The 18,913-nt window shown below is 28.0% G+C and overlaps 3 protein-coding genes across 11 annotated transcripts; 2 read left to right on the forward strand and 1 right to left on the reverse strand.

The window, feature by feature from the left end:
• The first annotated feature begins 193 nt into the window (after positions 1–193).
• On the forward strand, positions 194–10,632 carry LOC127064870 (transmembrane and coiled-coil domains protein 2-like). Of its 7 annotated transcripts, XM_050996517.1 has the most exons (12): positions 194–342; positions 676–906; positions 1,649–1,850; positions 1,937–2,144; positions 2,536–2,701; positions 2,785–3,013; positions 3,398–3,442; positions 3,917–3,999; positions 5,115–5,443; positions 5,572–5,972; positions 6,335–6,495; positions 6,825–10,632. In XM_050996517.1, the coding sequence occupies exons 3-11, from the start codon at positions 1,711–1,713 to the stop codon at positions 6,489–6,491; spliced, it is 1,758 nt and encodes a 585-aa protein (XP_050852474.1). In that variant the 5' UTR covers positions 194–342; positions 676–906; positions 1,649–1,710; the 3' UTR covers positions 6,492–6,495; positions 6,825–10,632. The 7 variants fall into 7 exon arrangements, with proteins under 7 accessions (XP_050852474.1, XP_050852465.1, XP_050852506.1 ...); XM_050996508.1 differs by lacking the exon at positions 676–906; XM_050996532.1 differs by lacking the exon at positions 194–342 and having other exon boundaries at positions 499–906; positions 5,154–5,443.
• A 360-nt stretch (positions 10,633–10,992) lies between these two features.
• On the reverse strand, positions 10,993–15,832 carry LOC127071506 (zinc finger protein ZFP2-like). Of its 2 annotated transcripts, XR_007785083.1 has the most exons (5): positions 15,112–15,832; positions 14,287–14,733; positions 13,913–14,164; positions 12,321–13,844; positions 10,993–12,241 (listed from the first exon to the last, which is right to left on the reverse strand). XR_007785083.1 is itself a non-coding variant. In XM_051010847.1 (4 exons), exons 1-4 carry the CDS (start codon positions 15,250–15,252, stop codon positions 12,375–12,377), a joined length of 2,310 nt encoding a protein of 769 aa, XP_050866804.1. In that variant the 5' UTR covers positions 15,253–15,832; the 3' UTR covers positions 10,994–12,374. The 2 variants fall into 2 exon arrangements, 1 of the variants encoding a protein (XP_050866804.1); XM_051010847.1 differs by having other exon boundaries at positions 10,994–13,844.
• Positions 15,833–16,041: 209 nt separating this feature from the next.
• On the forward strand, positions 16,042–18,536 carry LOC127071522 (U4/U6.U5 tri-snRNP-associated protein 2). 2 transcript variants are annotated; one of them, XM_051010870.1, is made up of 9 exons: positions 16,042–16,343; positions 16,493–16,765; positions 16,841–17,016; positions 17,091–17,316; positions 17,407–17,693; positions 17,780–17,908; positions 17,997–18,058; positions 18,142–18,364; positions 18,438–18,536. In XM_051010870.1, the coding sequence occupies exons 1-9, from the start codon at positions 16,265–16,267 to the stop codon at positions 18,501–18,503; spliced, it is 1,521 nt and encodes a 506-aa protein (XP_050866827.1). In that variant the 5' UTR covers positions 16,042–16,264; the 3' UTR covers positions 18,504–18,536. The 2 variants fall into 2 exon arrangements, with proteins under 2 accessions (XP_050866827.1, XP_050866837.1); XM_051010880.1 differs by having other exon boundaries at positions 16,043–16,439.
• Positions 18,537–18,913: the final 377 nt, after the last annotated feature.

The following is an 18,913-nucleotide window of genomic DNA, read 5'->3' on the forward strand; positions in this document are numbered from 1 at the left end:
TGAGTTTAGTAGCGTCGATATCATATACGATCGAACAACGTCGCTTAAACCTCCTGACGATATCGTTAACGTCGTTGTATAGAAGAAGTGACGAATCGCGACAATGACACACCCGTGGAAAGTTATTACGAATACGATAATCATTCTTTGACTATTAATCTAGTGAAGAAGGATAGAAGATAAAGGGAGGACACGGAAAGATACAAAAAAGACGAACAACATCAGCAAGAAAAGAGAAAGAAAATTATTCGCCAAACAAAACCGATATTTTGTGTTTGACATTATATCGAATTAAATGAGAACATGCTACAACCACGAACGTGCATCGTAAAATAAAAGAAGGTGAGTTAGTTTTATCGATATATTTTCGTATAGAGTCGTACTCGAGAAAATGGGAAGAGAGTGAGATAGTGAGAGCAAGAGAGAGAGAGAGTGAGCGAGTGAGAGCGAGAGAGGGGGAAAGGGAGGGGAAGAATAAGAGAATAGAGAGAAAGAGAGAGAGAGAAAGAATGTGTGTGGAAGTCGGGCGTGCGACTTGACAGGTCAAAAAGTTTGTTTTTATTTGAAAATCGTCCTGCTTTTATAATGAAGTCGTGTATAAGGGGTGGGACGATAGAGTTGCTATAGGTTTAAACGAACGCACAACTAATAATATACCGTTTTACGTGTCCGCAGTAAGACTGTGGCGATTTCTCGGCGTGCCATAAGTTAGTGAAAATATAAGAAATTCTACTCGTATGGCACCATTTTCGACGCTTTGACGATCGAGAGAAAGTTAATAACGAACATTAAGCTGTATGAATTTTCTTGATATTTGTTGCTTGTGTGTTCTTCTGTAACAACCAGGAAGGATCAAAGCCAATTCTATTTTTGATTGAAAAGTTTTATCTTTACATAAGAGAAATGGTAATTTGAAAAGTCATTTGTTTCTCAAATATATCCTCTTTTTTAATTATTGTCATGTATCAATGTTAATGTTATAACTATAGTTGAATTTCTTATTTCTAAATGTATATAATTCAATATATTTAAATCTCACGTAACAATTACATTTTTATAATATGTTAAATTATGCGAATGATTTGTTTTTAAAGTAATATTACTCTTAAGAAATTTATTGTTCTTTTTTCTTTGTTTTATTGATTGATCATTGAAATCATTTTTATGTAAGATATTACACAGCTTGTTCTTGTATTATGATAATCACAATGACTCTTCAGTTAGATTAGGTCAAAGGTTGTTCTATACTAGATACTACTAGAAAAGTTGTATAACTCTATTAAGATAATGGGTTCATATTTATAGTCAGTTTTAATATTCTTTAAAGATATTGGGTGTTTACATTCTATATCTTCATATATATTTATTTGATCTTTATTTAATCTTAATAAAAAAATTAATATAATAAGGAAAAAATTTCTTATCACAAGATACATTAGTATTATGAATTTATCTTTTAATACATTCATATTTATTACTATATAGATAAAATTGATAGCTTATAATATAGAATGATTCATGTATATTAATCTTTTGTATACATTTATATATTTGTCTATAGATATTGCTGATTTGTATTGAGAATAACTTTTATCTTACTCTGAATCATCTGATAAAAATTTTTAATAAAAAGTCTATATAACTACAGATTCAATGCACCATGTGGCATTTGTCAAATATCCTAGTAATAAACTTTATTAGAAGAAAGGAATGGCTAGCTTGATGGTGACTTCGTCAAGTAAAAACAGCTCGCGTAGCACTTCTCCTACTAGAGGGAATACATCTATTTCTCAAGCGCATCACCAACAATCAGCTAGTTTAGAACATACACCAAAAGCACGTAATGCAATGTAAGTTATTAATTTTTAATCAAACAAAGTAATAAATTTTCTTAGTAATTGAAATGATATATTACATTAATCTTCCTTTTTTATAGCTACCAGACAGGAGAGGGTAGCACAGGCAGTGGTAGCAGCTGTGGTGGTTGTGGGAGTAGCTTCAGCATGAAAGGTAGCAGTAGACAAAGATCACCAGGTACTATAATTCGTATGGGGGATGTTATGGATGAATCAAATGGCAATCCAATCACTGCCGAACCAGATGAGTTTGTGCCAAATGTTCAACCTCCAACCGATGATGAAGGAGTACGTATTATGCTGAATTAATGTTTTTAATATATAAGTTATTATATTCTTAATGTTATTTAAACATGTACACAATATTATTTGTCATATAATAGAAATGGTATTTTTATATCGATACATCTTGAGATAAAACACTATTGTGTTTGCATTCGTTTTTATATAAGATTGCAAGGTCACCACTTATGACAATGTAATAAGTGTCATAGATTAGAGAATGAAGAATTATTTGTGTAACATTATTAACGAATTCAATATGAGATTCAAAGTCTTAATTAGTATCAAGAAAGAGTTCTTTTTTTTTTTTATACACTTTTTAATATTATAATATCAATATGATTATTAAGACATAATATTTCAGAAATGTATTTTGTTATATAATGTTTATTTGTAGGAACAATATCATACCACACAATCGTTCCTATCTAATGGCTCTTCTGAATTAATAAGCGATGATGTGGACTCAAGCGCTGCACGAGTTCGACAAGCGATCGAACATATTCAAAGTAAAATAGCTAGAACGCGTGAACTCATACGTATTGAGCAAACAACTCGTGATGGTGAATTGTTTCTCATTGTTACAATTATTATTATATTACTATGATGTTGGATTTAATGAAATATCATTATATGTTTTTTGTAGAAAATGTTAATGAATATTTGAAATTGGCTGCAAATGCGGATAAACAACAATTAACTAGAATTAAAACAGTATTCGAAAAGAAAAATCAAAAATCGGCAAATAGTATTTCTCAGTTACAAAAAAAGTTGGACAGTTATCAAAAAAAATTAAAAAGTTATGAAATGAATGGTGCACCTGCAGGTCATAGACAACCAAGAGAAGTACTTCGTGATATGGGACAAGGATTAAAGTACGTATTTTTATTTTAATATTTATATTTATATAATTAAATTTGTATTAGCTTTAAAGTATAAATAGTTGAAATTCTTATAAGTAGATTTTTGCTTATCTTTATACTTCAAGTAAACAAAGAGTTATGGCGTTTCTTGTATAATAGATATTATTTTTTAACATAGCATGTTTTGTATATACATGAGCATCATTATGCATGTTGCATGATATATAATATAGCTTCTTGCTAATGTGCAAAAGGATTTTGCACAAATTAAACTCATGTCAATTTGATTCTATGATATGGTGTCTGTTGGTCTTCACATTTTATTTTCTCTATCCTCTACACTCATTGCTAAGTATAGAGAGTGATTTTTTCTTCTAATTTGAGACTCCCTTCCAGAAATGTGGGTGGCAATATTAGGGACGGAATCACTGGTTTTTCAGGGTGAGTGTTATGATAAAAATAGATTGTGATCCAAATGTACAAAATATTCATTATATGTTAATAATGAATTTAATTAAGATTTAATTTTCTACGGTTATTATTTAACAACAAAAGAAAATATTAAAATTATATATACAATTGAGGTTAGAAAAAACTCTACTTATTCAAAAGTTTTTTGTCAAATATGAGTCATTGATTACTTTTATAATATGTTTATATACAATAAGAATTTATAGTTTCAATTTGATACATGTTCTAATAATACTAAACTGCTTCTTTTTTGCAAATTATATACTTTAAAATATCTCCTTATTTTATGTATGCATCCAAGTAGATAAAGAATTTAAGATAATATACCTTACATTATTATGTAATTTATGAAATTATTATTTGTATGATAGATATAATATTTAAATTTCAGCTAGTTTATTTTTTTACTATCAGATTGTTATGAATTATTGACTTCTATTTTAGGAGTGTTATGTCAAAACCAAGGGAGTTTGCACATCTTATTAAAAATAAATTTGGGAGTGCTGACAACATAAACACTTTATCACGTGAGTAATATTTATAATACTTTGCTATATCTCAAAATATTGCTAGAAATTTTATTGTAAGTTTTAAATTATATAATATTTGTTCAGCTTATAATTAAAATTAGAATGTAATTTAATAAGTAGTTACGTAGAACATGCACTTCCTTAACAATAAGATATTTTATAAAACTTATCTGGTATTATGCACTTTCACATACAGTAGAATATACATTTCTTCTAGTGTAAATTCAACTATTGATATCTGTTTTATTATATTTAATATATAATTTTTCTAAGTGTTGCACTATTATCTGATTTAACCTCATCTGAAAATAAATCTTAGCATATTAAAAGATCCATGATATATATTTAAAAAAAAATAGATTTTCTTTTTCAAATTTATATGTGAATTGTGCATTTATATTTTAAAATAAATGTTTTTTAATATGTTGCGCTATCATGGCAGTTGAGAGTAGTAAGTAATATGTCACAACACAAAATTCACTTTGCGTCTATCTATTCCATGTTTTTGTATTCTGTACATAATCTTTTCTATTCACTTCAATATATTGTGTTAAACAAAAAATGTGTTATTGTGTTTATTTGCATTCAGTATCTTGTGATTACAGATATGTTAAAAGTTATTCTAAAAAAAAATTTTTTTTATTATACATTATCATTTTAAGTTTTAAGATAATTAATAAATTTCTGAAGTTCCAGTATATTAAATAAATATCAACTTTTTAGTTAGCACTTATATTTTTAACTTTATTTATTAATTTAATGATAATTTTATTATAAGGTGTTTGGTTGCTTGTGTGAATTGTACATTTCTAGAATGCTTTCTTTTATAGTAGTTATCCAATACTATTAAAAATGATACCTTGATAATTGTTATTAAATGATATTGTAATATATATATAGATATAGATATATATATATTTAAAAAACTTATTTAAAAAATTGTCTTCTTTGTCTAATCATATAGTTCTGTTATATATTTATTTTATTCAGAGACATATTTTTATAATATTGAAACAGAATAGAAAGACAGCAACAACTAGTATTAGTTGTTAGTAGAGTTTATATTTTGGTATTGGATAACGATCTAACTTGCAACCTCTATGTCTCTGCAGATGGCTCAACTTTTTATGTAAACGATACACCACATGCAGGTAATGGTGATAATGGTAGTGTTGAAGAAGAAAAGACTCATCATGGATCAGCTACTTTACCTGGTGGCTGTAGTCTTGGATCTACACATAGTGCTGTGGCAATGAAATTTCCATCAGAAGAAGGCTCAGAATGCTCTAGTGTAACAAGTGAAAGTGGACCAGGTAGTAGAGGCCAAACACATACTTGTCACAGTAATAATGCTGCATTGAGTTTCAAATCCATTTTCTCGGAACTTCAAGAACACAGAGATAGCCTTGAACGGATGAGAGAAAAATTAGATGGTTTAAAGGTTCGTTTATTATGCATAAACTGTATATAAAAGATGGAAGAGTATCTAACTTTAATAATACCTGATTTTCATTATTTCTATTATGAAATTAAAAAATAAGAATTATATGAAATAGTGCTTTCATTTAGGCTTTGCAGCAAGAAGTAGCATATTTGTCACATGGTCTACAAGAAGAACGTTTTCGATGCGATCGTCTTGAAGAACAAATCAATGATCTAACCGAACTTCATCAGAATGAAGTAGAAAATTTAAAACAAACAATTACAGATATGGAAGAAAAAGTACAATATCAGAGTGAAGATCGTTTAAGAGACATACATGAAATGTTAGAAAGTTGTCAAACAAAAATATGTAAAATGGAGCATCAACAGCAACAGCATCAACAATATGTTACATTAGAAGGCCTTGACAATAGTAATGCAAGGGCATTGGTCGTAAAGTTGATAAATGTAGTGTTAACAGTACTGCAAGTTATTTTACTCCTTGTTGCAACAGGTGCTGGTATTATGATGCCATTCCTTAGAACCAGGTAATATCATTCATTATCAATAGTTACTTAAATAATCTTTTTATACAAATTTTTAATTAATGAATCATTTTCTCATACAAAAAATCATGTATATTCATGTTTATTAACGTTTTTTTAATACGCATTGCAATAGTAGGTATCACCTATAATCAATTAATCCCTTTTGCTGTTTTGAATATATTGTCATAAATAAGTTGTTATATGTATATAAATTGTTATATATATGTACACTATGTATCTACGCGTATATCGTTATTTAATTAATATCATAAAACATTTAAGAGAACATGGACATCATACATACATGAACATTTAATTTTGCTCACTCATTGTTTTGTTTTGTTTTCACGCGTTTGTTACAGCTGTACTAAGCCTCATTGTTTCATGTGCAGGGTGCGCATACTAACGACCACATTCGTTGTATTGGGTATAGTGTTCGTGCTCAAACAATGGCCTGAGGTGCATGATGTTGGAAGTCACCTCATGCGCCATCTTAAACAAACACTCGCCGTGAAGTAGCATTGTAAGTTATATGAAGAGATTTTTATCTATAACTATTCTAAAAATATACAAAATTTTTTTAAATAATTAATTCTTCTATATAGATATAATTTATAAGCAAATTTATGGTTACAATTAAAATACATGAATAGAAAACTTACATTAGTTTTTTATTTTTTTCTTACATAAATATATAAATAAGATTTCATTTTTTTTAAAGACACATACAATATTAATATATTTGTGTTAATTCATTTTTATTTCATGCTTTTTATGTCATATATGTAATTCCAACTGTCTTTCTCTTAACATTTTGAATAAGTTTAAATATTTAAATGGAATTGATTTTAGGGTGGTATACTTAAATTTAATGAATCCGGTGATGATGGTGCAAAATTGATTACAATAATCAACCTTTGGAGCCAATTTACCAATGCTGCATTGTTGGAGCAATAACATCATATATGCGCAAATATAATTGTTTTTGTTTACATATTTGATATTAGATGCATTATTATTATTAATGTAATTAATATAAAATGCATCTATTTGCAGTCATTGTCTAATTGATTGATAAAATAATTGATTTGCAAACACCTGTGTAATAGCAGGAATTCTTTTCAGAAAGACTATTAGCAAAAAGAGCATATGTTAAGCATTCTTTAAATTTATATTAAAATTCGTTTCTTATATTATTTGTATATTTAAATCTTGTCTAGAATCATTGGAATGAAGTTTCATCTTGTATGATGATGCAATTATTATTCCTTGTAAAATAAAGTCCCATTTTTCTTTGATGGAATATAGGAAGAGTGATTGAAGAAATGTATATCCTAATGTTATTGAACTGTACTATGAAACGATATTACAGTCATGGACATTAACATAAGGTGTCAAGACATGTATATGATCACTTTTCCATGTAGTGCTGCTTAACACTGACCTTAAACACTTAATGAGGACTTAAGAATTGAATAATATAATAAAAGAAACTGCTGTCTTCAGTGTCTGTGGTTGGTCTAATCGTGTCATGCTGTTTTGGGATGGACTTATTCTACATAAAAAAAAAATTATTATATGTCATATATCAAAATTTAATATTGAGTCCAAAAGTAGTCAATAGTCATGAGTCATGGAAGTTCATTATTTAACAATGGTTATTAAGATGATACAAATTAATATTTACAATAGTTGATAGTCCATCGATGCAATAATAAAAAATTTTACTTACGAACGTTATTAAAGTATTCGCTATATATGATAATTCTTCTAAAAAATATTTCAATATAAATCTGATAATATTGAATGTCAGAAGAGGTCCAAATATTTTTATCTTATTATATCATACCAGTTAATTACTTTATGTATAATGTAGATTGTAGACCAGTTAATAACAGATATATTATGTATAAGCATTGTATTTCTTTGTTGAAGAAATATTTACCACCACAGACACAAAAAAAAACAAATGTGAATGTATATTTTATGAATATAAAGAAATGATCCATGACAGATAATCGAAATGAGAGAAAGACTGATGGACGAACTGGTTTACATCGCTATTATCATTGTGAATAACGTAATAAATTCACTGCAATTTCATGGAGGTGTAATTTGCTGTACATCAGTAAACATTACACCATTAGAATGATATAGTGAAATGATAGAAATTGATGGCAGTGTACAAGTGATAGCTGAGTTTCAGAATCTTTAATATGCAAGAAAGATTGCTGTCAAGGTACAGAATTGCAAAATATTACAAAATATTTTGCTTGAAAGTTGCATCAATATATCACCACTACTTAATAGTGAGATAAATATGACCTGACACTATTTTGCTATGCACTTTCTTCCTTTTCTCACATAACAACATAACAAAACTTTACATTATATAGTTTGTAAATAAATATTATGATATTCTATAGAGTTCCATTCTGTAGAAGTAAAATGGTTAATAAGCTGTCTACAAAAGCATTTGCTTTACATTGTTGCCCTTATACACTTTTTGCACAACAATTGAGCTTATATTTTTTGTCTATAATTTAAAGTAAATTTATCCGGATTCCTATCACAAATTTATACAAATCAAGTAATGCTGTTACTGCTTTTAACAACGCATAATATATGTTGAAAAAACAAATACTAAATAAATTCACAATTTCGTAATTCCTAACAGAGATATGTATAAATAAAGAAATTATTGACAATATCGATTTTGCTTTTTGTCTGTCATTGATGAGTATACCATCAAATTTCCTAATTTCAGCTGTGATATATTCTCCAGCTTCCTAAGTTGAGAAATATAATTCTTATAGATATTTTTACTTGTCAATATTATTATAATTTGACATATCATCTTCACAATTTTTGTTTTCATATTTCTGCTAACACAAACAAGTGTTTATTACACAGCATGAAAATCGAAAATAAACGATAATAACTAATAATAAATTAACAGGAAATGCAAAGTATACAAGCATCATCAATAATTCTTAATTTTGTAATAAAAATGTTTAGCATTAAATTCTTTCTGTTAATTATTAAAATAATGTATGTTTGCATTATAGCGAACTTCGTCGGACTACGTACATATATCCAATTGTTTTTATTTTCTTATTTTTAAATTACAATTAAATTATTATCTAAATCAAATTTTATATACAACGTTATTGCTTATGTGGATTGTTGAAATTAGTTTATACATTATAAGAATTACTACTTTGAATTTAAAAAATGCTGTGACACTATGCTAAGTTTATATATAAGCTTAGCATTTAAGAGTCAGTTTTGGGATCAATATATTCACACTTAAAGGATTTAAATGCATTATTATACACGCAATAAACGTATGTCTAACTTATTAGGAGTATATAGTTACAAGTGAATATTTAGGGTGCATTGAAGATAAAATATTAACATGTTTAATTCTACTAAATATTTCGTATTGATGATTTATGTCGTAAATTATTTAAATTATTTCTAATATATCTTATATAAGTTAACAATTACGTAATGAATAGACGAATATATAGGGTGTTAATTGATATATTTCTGTATTACTCTGTGATTAGTCTTGTGGCTGTGTTAAAATTTATCTTTCTGCATAATATTATATTTCTTCTACTTAACAAAAAAACAAAAAAAATACATTTATAACGACTTCTTTATTATGAATATAAAATATTAAAGCACAAATTATATTTTAATAATTTAAAATAATTAAATAAAAAAATCTTTGAAAATGATCTACTTTACAGTTCAGTGTACTGCATTTGCTAAGTGACACCCTATATATAAATATTACATACACGTTAGACTTGGTGCTTTGTAAAATAAATATATAACGTTATTGATAAGATTTAGTAATGTAATTGATTATAGGGAGGACCTCTGTATGCACGCTTTTTAAATCATAATAATATATACAAATAAAAAAAATTAAAAGGCACAATATCTATCTAATCAAATAGTTGATATTCTACGTTCAAGTGGAATTTTCGGAAATTTATCAAAAATAGACGTATTTTGTACTTTATATTATATTACAATTTTCTATAAGTTTTTTTTTTATATCAGCGCTATTTACAATTTTATATGTATTTTGTAATTACGAAGCTGCATCAATAGACATGAAAAGTATTGTGTATGCTTCATAATTTACAGCAATAAATCATTAAAGTCCATGAAAATTAGTCTACTATCATGAGCAGTACTACAGGGGTCCCATATATATATATATATATATATATATATATATATATATATATATATATACATATATATAATAGAGATAAAATGAGGTGATAATTACATGCATTGTTATTGATGCCTTGCATAGATAGTTAATGTTAAATCATAGAATAAATATTCATTGTCAATTGTAGATGATGTGGATAACACAGGCAGCAATTACAAAATCTTTTATCATATATACACATTTATATATGATGATTAGACAAATATTATGATAACAATAAGACAGTTAAAATTTATGTTTGGATTTAATTATACCAATAAATATATGTGTTCTGCAACATTTGTTATATTGATTTAGATCGTAGCTGCGTGTGAAATCTAAAATCCATGTAGCTATTCGTGCCACTATGTAATTATTATTAATATTACCATAAAATAAAACAATTTTTTTTTTAATAGAAAATTGCCTTTACTAAATTTTCTTTCTTCTTTATTACATTATATAAAAATAAGTATAAATCGACATACAATAAAATAGATATATACATAGTTATAATTTTTTTACAATTCATTCCCGAATTTTATGCAATATGTAGCATGATTTTTTTTTTTTTTCGTATTTTTTGTATAAGAATATAAATTTTTCTATTCAGTGAAATTAATAATTTTGTGATATCTATTGTCTGAAATTAAAATAATTTTTAATATTTTAATTTTTTAATTTTTTAGAATTATAAGAAAATGCATTAAACACGATTTTCTTTTCGTGACAAAATTGTGTGGAGCAAAAATGTATTATTTGTTATATTATATACAAATATATCAAATATTTTGAAATCAGTATCATAGAAATGTAGCTTTTACAAATATATATGGGTTTAATATTTTTAAAGAAAACTCAGAGAAAAGTGTGAAGTTCATATATTTGCAGCCAAAAGACTTCCTTAATGATAACAATACAATCATAATAATTTTACAAATATAATCAGTTATTTTATTAAGTATATATCACAATTGCTACTTTGTATAGTGCTGAAAGCCATTGCAATAGGAATGAGAAATTATAAGATAAGTAAAACAAAAAAGCACAAATAAATTATCTATAAAATAAAAAAATATCTATTTTTGATATTCTTAAAATTAATTTTATTTTTATGTAAAAAATTTGTGTTACACACAAAACACAATTACCTTTTGAGAGTTTTTTTTTCTTTTTTCTTTTTTTTTTTTTTCTATATGATCAAAGAAAAGATCTATATATTTCAGCTACATATACCATTATTTTATGCTTTATTTTTGTGAATACAAGAATATTATTTTGTTTTGTAAAATAAGATAATATAACTTTACAATAACAATAAAAAGCATGAAAATAAATCTTATACATATAAGATACAAAATTGAAGATTTATTTTGCAGACATTAAAATAATAAACATAATTCACTTTGTACAATACATCATGATTGACTTTAAAATAAATACATTTTTTATATGTTTCATTCGTTTAAATACATTTCAAACATATAAAATGTAAAATGGCAAATTACATATAATAAATTATTATACTTATGTCATATATGACTTAGCAGAATTTTTCAAGTTGGCAAATAATTTTTTTTTAATTTTATGAAGAAGAAAATACAATCCATGTAAGTTTTGTTTGATTTATTTATGTTATTCTATCTTATTGAAAGGTGTAAAATATATCAAAACTGTAATAATCCTCTTTATTATAAAGCACTTTCAGAAAGTATGTGTTTTGTATGTGGAAAAGGACAGGATTTATAGACACGTTGAAATATTTTACTGCGATCGTCTGTTTAAGAAACTTACTCATGTTTTCTCTTTTAATGGGACCAAATCGAAGGTAGTTGATTTCATAGACATTAAATATTTAAGATTTTATTTTAATATCAATTCTGTAATATATATGAATGAAAGATATTATTGAACCTGCATTCCTTGAATTTAAGCAAGCATATAAATTTTTATAAAATAATATCCTTGAAAAAATATTTTTCTTGCACAAACTTTTACAATATGTTACATGTCCCAAGACATAGTATGGTGCCTACAACAATAGAGCAAACAATAAATGCAGGTCAAATATCTTTACATGATAAATACAAATGAAATCTGTTATTCCCTACCTTTTCCTATTTTTGTTAATTTCAATTCATATTTTAGATTTTTTTCAGTTTTTTTCAATCAGCAGTAATATGGATTCCTTCATGCGATTCTCTAAGCACTATTTCTGTTGATATAATATGTTTCACTTCTACATCCTCATTAGAAACTAAAACATCTTTTTGTGTAGGCGTTATAGGAATATGATGTTTCTTTCTGTGGCACATCATAGTTGATCGCGATACGAATGCTTTGTCACACACATCGCATTCATATGGTCTTTCACCAGTGTGTAAACGTTTATGAATAGCCATTGGACTAAATTGAGTAAACGTTTTACCGCAAACATCACATCTATACGGTCTTTCCCCTGTATGCGATCTTCTATGACATCGTAAAGCTGCTCTTCTAGCGAAGACTTTCCCACACATTTCACACTTAAAGCTCTTCTCACCAGTATGCATGGTGGAATGAATTTTAAGATCAACGCGCGTTAAAAATCCTTTACCACATACTTCACACAAATAGGGTTTTTCACCAGTATGTATGCGTAAATGTGTATTAAGATAACTCTTGCTGACAAACATTTTATTGCACACTACGCATGGGTATTGTCGATTATCCATACCCGAATGTATTTTCTGATGACTCTTACAAAGACCCTTAGTTATGAAACCTCTACCACAAATTTCACACATATAAGGCTTTACACCCAGATGCCTATTCTGATGATCCAATAAGGATTGCTTAGTTTTAAAGTTTTGTCCACAAGTACTGCATGGATAAGGTTTTAAGTCCGAATGAACTCTCTGATGGACAATCAGATAGCTTTTACACTGGAATCCTTTACCACAAGTAGAACAATTGTAATCAAACTGACCGGTATGGGTTGCCGTATGTTGTGCAAGACCTATCTTGCTACGAAATGCTTTTTCACAAGTCAGACATTGAAAAGGTTTCTCTCCTGTGTGTTTGCGCATATGTTCTTGTAATTTATAATTGGTTCTGTACTGCTTACCACACTGAGTACAAATTTTTGGTGTCCATTTTTGCCTGACAGTAGATTGTTTTTTTGGAATATCCACATTGTCATTGCTTTGCGATGGAACTAATTCTGACTCTATTACCTTGATTTCCTTACTATCTATCTTTATTTTATATGAATTACATTGTTGTTTGTGAATATTTAATACTTCTACACTTGTGAAATATAAATCACAAGAGCACGAACAAAAGTGTTGTTCAAAATGTGCTGCTAAGTTATTTGTTTCCATTGCAGCTTCATTACAAAAAGGGCACACGTACCAATGAGTACCAGTCTCATCGACAGTTGGATTATTTAATATAGATTCTAATAAACTATGTTTAGTTCCTTTAGTATATTCAACAATAACTTCTGTATTTTCTGTATTAGATTGGCTGGTGGAGGGCAATACATTTGAATGGCTTACATCTATATTTCTACGAACTTCATTTTCACTGACAGTTGCTTCCTCTATTTCACTTTCTGTTTCTGGCTGAGAGGAATGAAACCCATCAGCGGGTACCTTCAAAGAATAAGAAATTTAGAATAATCTTGTATTGATTTACTTTTTTTAGATTATATATACCTTACATTGTTTTCTAATACATGAGTAGGATCTTCAGAATTTAATCTCTCTTGTAACCTTTGATATTCTTGCTTTATAGGCACTGATTCATATTTTACATTTTCACAATAATGTACTATCTGTTCTCTAGTTTCAGTTTCTGAATTTATAGAAGTCACATAATTTATTCCCAATTGACTCAAATGCCCACTTACGGTCAAATTTCCTACTACAGTCATATCTCCTTCCAAATGCATTGCTATTTGATGATTTGAAACCTGGAAAGGATCATAAATATTGTACAAATATGACAATAAATATTGTACAATAATAAATACGTATAAAGCACTATTTATTTTTTTTTTATTTTCCATTGTAATGATAGTAAAAAGTGAATTACTTCTCTTATATGTTCATCAACCATTCTAACTGTTTCACCATCTAAACAGTCAATGTCTGTAACTTCCATATCATGATCTTGCTGACCAATGTCTTCTTGACTAACAACTTGTTCATCACCAGCTAAATCCATTTCATCCATAACTTGCATAGTATGTATAGTTGTTTCTCCTGATTCATGAGAGACTACACTAGTACGATTTTGGACATCTTCAATATCATTTTGTATTCTATCTATATTCCTTTGGATCCTATTCATACTCATTTCATCTACCTCTTCTAAACCATGCTCTGATATATGTACTGTTTCATCCTTGCTAATTTCCTTAAGCATTTCCATAAACATACCCTCAGTATGTAAACATTTTTCACGAAAATCAAACAATTGATCTAATTTGTATGCACATTCTTCGCATACTACTTTAGGAAGCTGATCCGTCATTGACACCTGCAAGAAATACCAAAAAAAAAAAAAAGAAAATAAAATAAAGTAAAATAAAATAAAATAAAACAAAGCATAACATTAAAATGAAGCAAATCAAAATGAACATTCTGCAAAACACCTACTGACAAAAGTCATTTCTTTTTCAAGATTATTTCGTTTATTAATTAATAAAAAATATATCAATATATCATTCTATATCAATATATCGTAAATTTAAAAAGAGAATAGAAAATATGTTGAAAAAATAACAAACGTAAGATATTGAACGTAATCGTATAGTGTATCTATTATGTATAATTGTATATTGCGACATTCGGTTTCTCTATAATTAAGATAGAAAAAAGAAAATTAATTGCAGATCATGTCGGAAGACCTTCTTACTTGGACGGGAAGGCACGCTGCGATTTTCTTATCGATGTTACGCATCTGATCGCCAGCCTCAAAGATCGGTAATCCCATGAGAATGCCTGTCTTGGTCGCGCATAAACGGCAAAGGTAATCGAACTCTTCGACGATAGCCATTATCAATGAAGAATATTTTTTACGAAAATCAATTCGTTTCTTGAAGAAGAGCAGCAGATCGAAATATAAGCTTTGGATCAAGGTATCTCCTTCGAAAAGCTCTCGATACGAGGCAACTTCTTCCGACGACTCGGCGAGACCGCGACGCGCATCACGATCGAACGATTTCGTTTTCTCTCGAAATCCTTTTTACGGAAAATTCTTTAAAAACTCTTCTTTTGACGAAGCATTTTATGCTTCAGGATACGTTTGTCAAATGATACTTGTCTCCACAGCATTCGGACGATCTCTCGTAATCGGCTACGAAATGCACGAGAGAGCGGGGGATTAGCTCCCCTGTCCACTCTTTGGTCAAAAAGAATTCATCTTTTCCTCTAGATGGCGCCATTTTCGTCGATCTTCAAATGCATACACTCGAAACATATACTTTATTTTAAACTTCTAACATCTGTTCGTTCTATTTTCTATCTTTCGTTGTTTTCATAATCGCGTCCGAACTTTAAATCAAACTTTATTTTAATATATTATATTGTGTTGGAATTTGTTGATATTGTGCTGAAAGAATAGCTCGAATAAAAGAATATTTATTTTCTTTGTCGTTCATTTATATTGCACGTAATTTAAATATGTTAAAAATTTATGATATACATAACTAGATTTATGTAATGTATTAATTAAATTTGATGGAAAACTGTATCGTGGATTGTATTAAAAAATGAAAATAATATAAATACTTTGCGTATAAATACGATTGTGATGAGTATAATTAATCTTGATGTATACGCCAGGCGCCACGTTCGCCGGAAATAATTGAAAATGTTATAAAAATATGTAAATTAAATAAACAAATCGTATTTCATGATATTATATTTACAATTATTTTTTCAAATACGTGTTTTTCAACGAATATGTTTTTGAATAATTGTGAATAGATTTTTGAGAATGAAACGTACTTTAGTTTTACTCATATTTAAGGTTAATAGTTTGTCGCATTGTTCGATGCACAGTAAAAATGGCGTCAAACCAACAAAGCAATCAAAAGAAACGTAAATTAGACAATAACGATACGCAATTCGATAATGAAAAAGAAAGTGAGTTTAGTAAACATTGTATTCCTTAATTTTACTAAGGATTAATAAATACGTGATGTCGGGAATACCAACGGCAAAGTTATTTGTTTATATTTGGTGAGGTTATGAAATCATGTTATTTCCTAGAAACTATATTATTTTTATTTCAGAAAATGCTAAAGTGACTCGAATGGAAGCACCACGGCTATGTCCATACTTAGATACAATTAATCGTCAATTTTTAGACTTTGATTTCGAAAAATTATGTTCTGTTTCATTGTCCCGAATCAATGTATATGCCTGCTTGGTTTGTGGAAAATATTTCCAAGGCAGAGGAACCAATACACATGCTTATACTCATAGTGTAGCAGAAAGTCATCATGTATTTTTAAATTTACATACATTAAAATTTTATTGCTTACCAGATAATTATGAAATAGTAGGTTAGTACCAATCTGCAATGTCATATTTGCTTTAATATAATAATTTCTAACAAGAATATGCCATTACTTTTTCAGATTCATCTTTAGATGATATCAAATATGTATTAAATCCAACATTTGATAAATCACAGATTGCTTTATTAGATAAAAGCGATAAGTTGTCTAGAGCTATTGACGGTTCAATGTATTCTCCTGGTATAGTAGGCATGAATAATATAAAAGCAAATGATTATTGCAATGTTATTTTACAGGTGAATAATTTCAAAAGATTATTTCATATTTATGATGTATGATTAGAGTATCGTTCACTATCATTTTTTTGTAGGCATTATCTCATGTTACTCCATTGAGAGATTTCTTTTTAAGAGAGACTAATTACGCGTATGTGAAAAGGCCACCAGGAGACTCCTCTTATTTGTTAGTTCAAAGATTTGGTGAATTGATGAGGAAATTATGGAATCCACGCAATTTTAAAGCACATGTGAGCCCTCATGAAATGTTACAGGCTGTGGTATTATGGAGTAAAAAGAGATTTCAATTTACTGAGCAAGGTGTGATAGTAAAGGACTAAACAATGAGTAAAAATTTTTTTGAAATATTATATATAAATATTATTCTTCTAATACGTATAAAATATTTAGGAGATCCGGTAGACTTCCTATCTTGGTTTTTGAATGCTTTGCATTTGGCGTTAAATGGTACAAAAAAGCGTGATTCCAGTATCGTTTATAAAACGTTTTTGGGACACATGAGGATATATACTCGAAAAATTCCTCCTCTTGAATTAGAAGAAAGCCAAAGAAGCGAATTATTACATACAGTTGAATATGGAGAAACTGTTACACAAAGTCCATTTCTTTATTTAACCTGTGATTTACCACCACCACCTCTTTTTAAAGATCAATTTACTGAAAATATTATTCCACAAGTATGTATTAATCTAATATTATTTGTATTTATATTTATATTTGTTTATTAAGTATACTTAACTTGTCCATTTTATTTTTTATTAAGGTAAATTTGTATACTCTATTAAATAAATTCAATGCTGTGGCAGAGAAAGAATATAAAACGTACAAAGAAAACTTTATGAAAAGATTTGAAATTACAGAACTTCCACCTTATCTTATTCTTTATATAAAAGTGAGTATATATTGAATAACGACAATTATTTAAAAGAATATAGGAGATGTTGAATACAATTTGATGAATTTATATGTATTATTTACAGAGATTTACTAAGAATACATTCTTTGTTGAAAAAAATCCAACTATAGTAAACTTCCCAGTTAAGTAAGTTGATCGTTCGATTTTTCTTTTAAATTTATATAGATATCTTTATAATAATATCTTAAACCATAAATATTTTTTGGTAGAAATGTGGACTTTGGTGATATTTTAACTCCAGAGGTTAAGGCTAAACATCCTTATACAACATATGATCTTGTGGCCAATATAGTGCATGATGGTGAACCAGGACAAGGAACATATAGAGTTCATATTTTACATAGAGCTACTGGTCAATGGTATGAGTTACAAGATTTACATGTAACCCAAATATTGCCACAAATGATAACCTTGACTGAAGCTTATATACAAGTACGTATGATCGTAAATAGTTCAGCTATATTTTCCATTAATACAAATAATTAACTATATTTAATTTTTTTAGATATATGAATTAAGAAAAGAAGCGAACGTTGAAAATGGTGATAGCAAAAATAAAAAAAATACTTGATAGAAAATCGAATAAACATTTGCATTTTCTCTACGTTTCTATCTTATTTCGATACCCAAATTTTACTTATCAACAGTTTAATTAGTGCCACCTTTCGACGGATACGCGTTACGAGAATTGTATGCGATAAAAATCGTGATCACGTGACAATGAGAGACATTTTTTGAAAATGACCAGAGAGAAAGAGGATCCGATCAATTTAATGATACTTTTGAGACGATTTACTTTCTCGTTCTAAATATTGTTTATTTTACTTTTCATAATTACCTTAAGAAGTTTAAGACGTCCTGAAATATTTGCTTTGCCGTACAAAAAAAAAAACAAGAAAAACAAAAGAAAGAAATATTCCCGTATGACTCTTCTTAGAAACCGACGAATCAGAAGATAGACGTGCGGTCCGTCTCGGCGCG

This window comes from Vespula vulgaris, chromosome 1 (assembly GCF_905475345.1).
Source record: "Vespula vulgaris chromosome 1, iyVesVulg1.1, whole genome shotgun sequence".
In the NCBI taxonomy this organism is placed as follows: domain Eukaryota; kingdom Metazoa; phylum Arthropoda; class Insecta; order Hymenoptera; family Vespidae; genus Vespula; species Vespula vulgaris.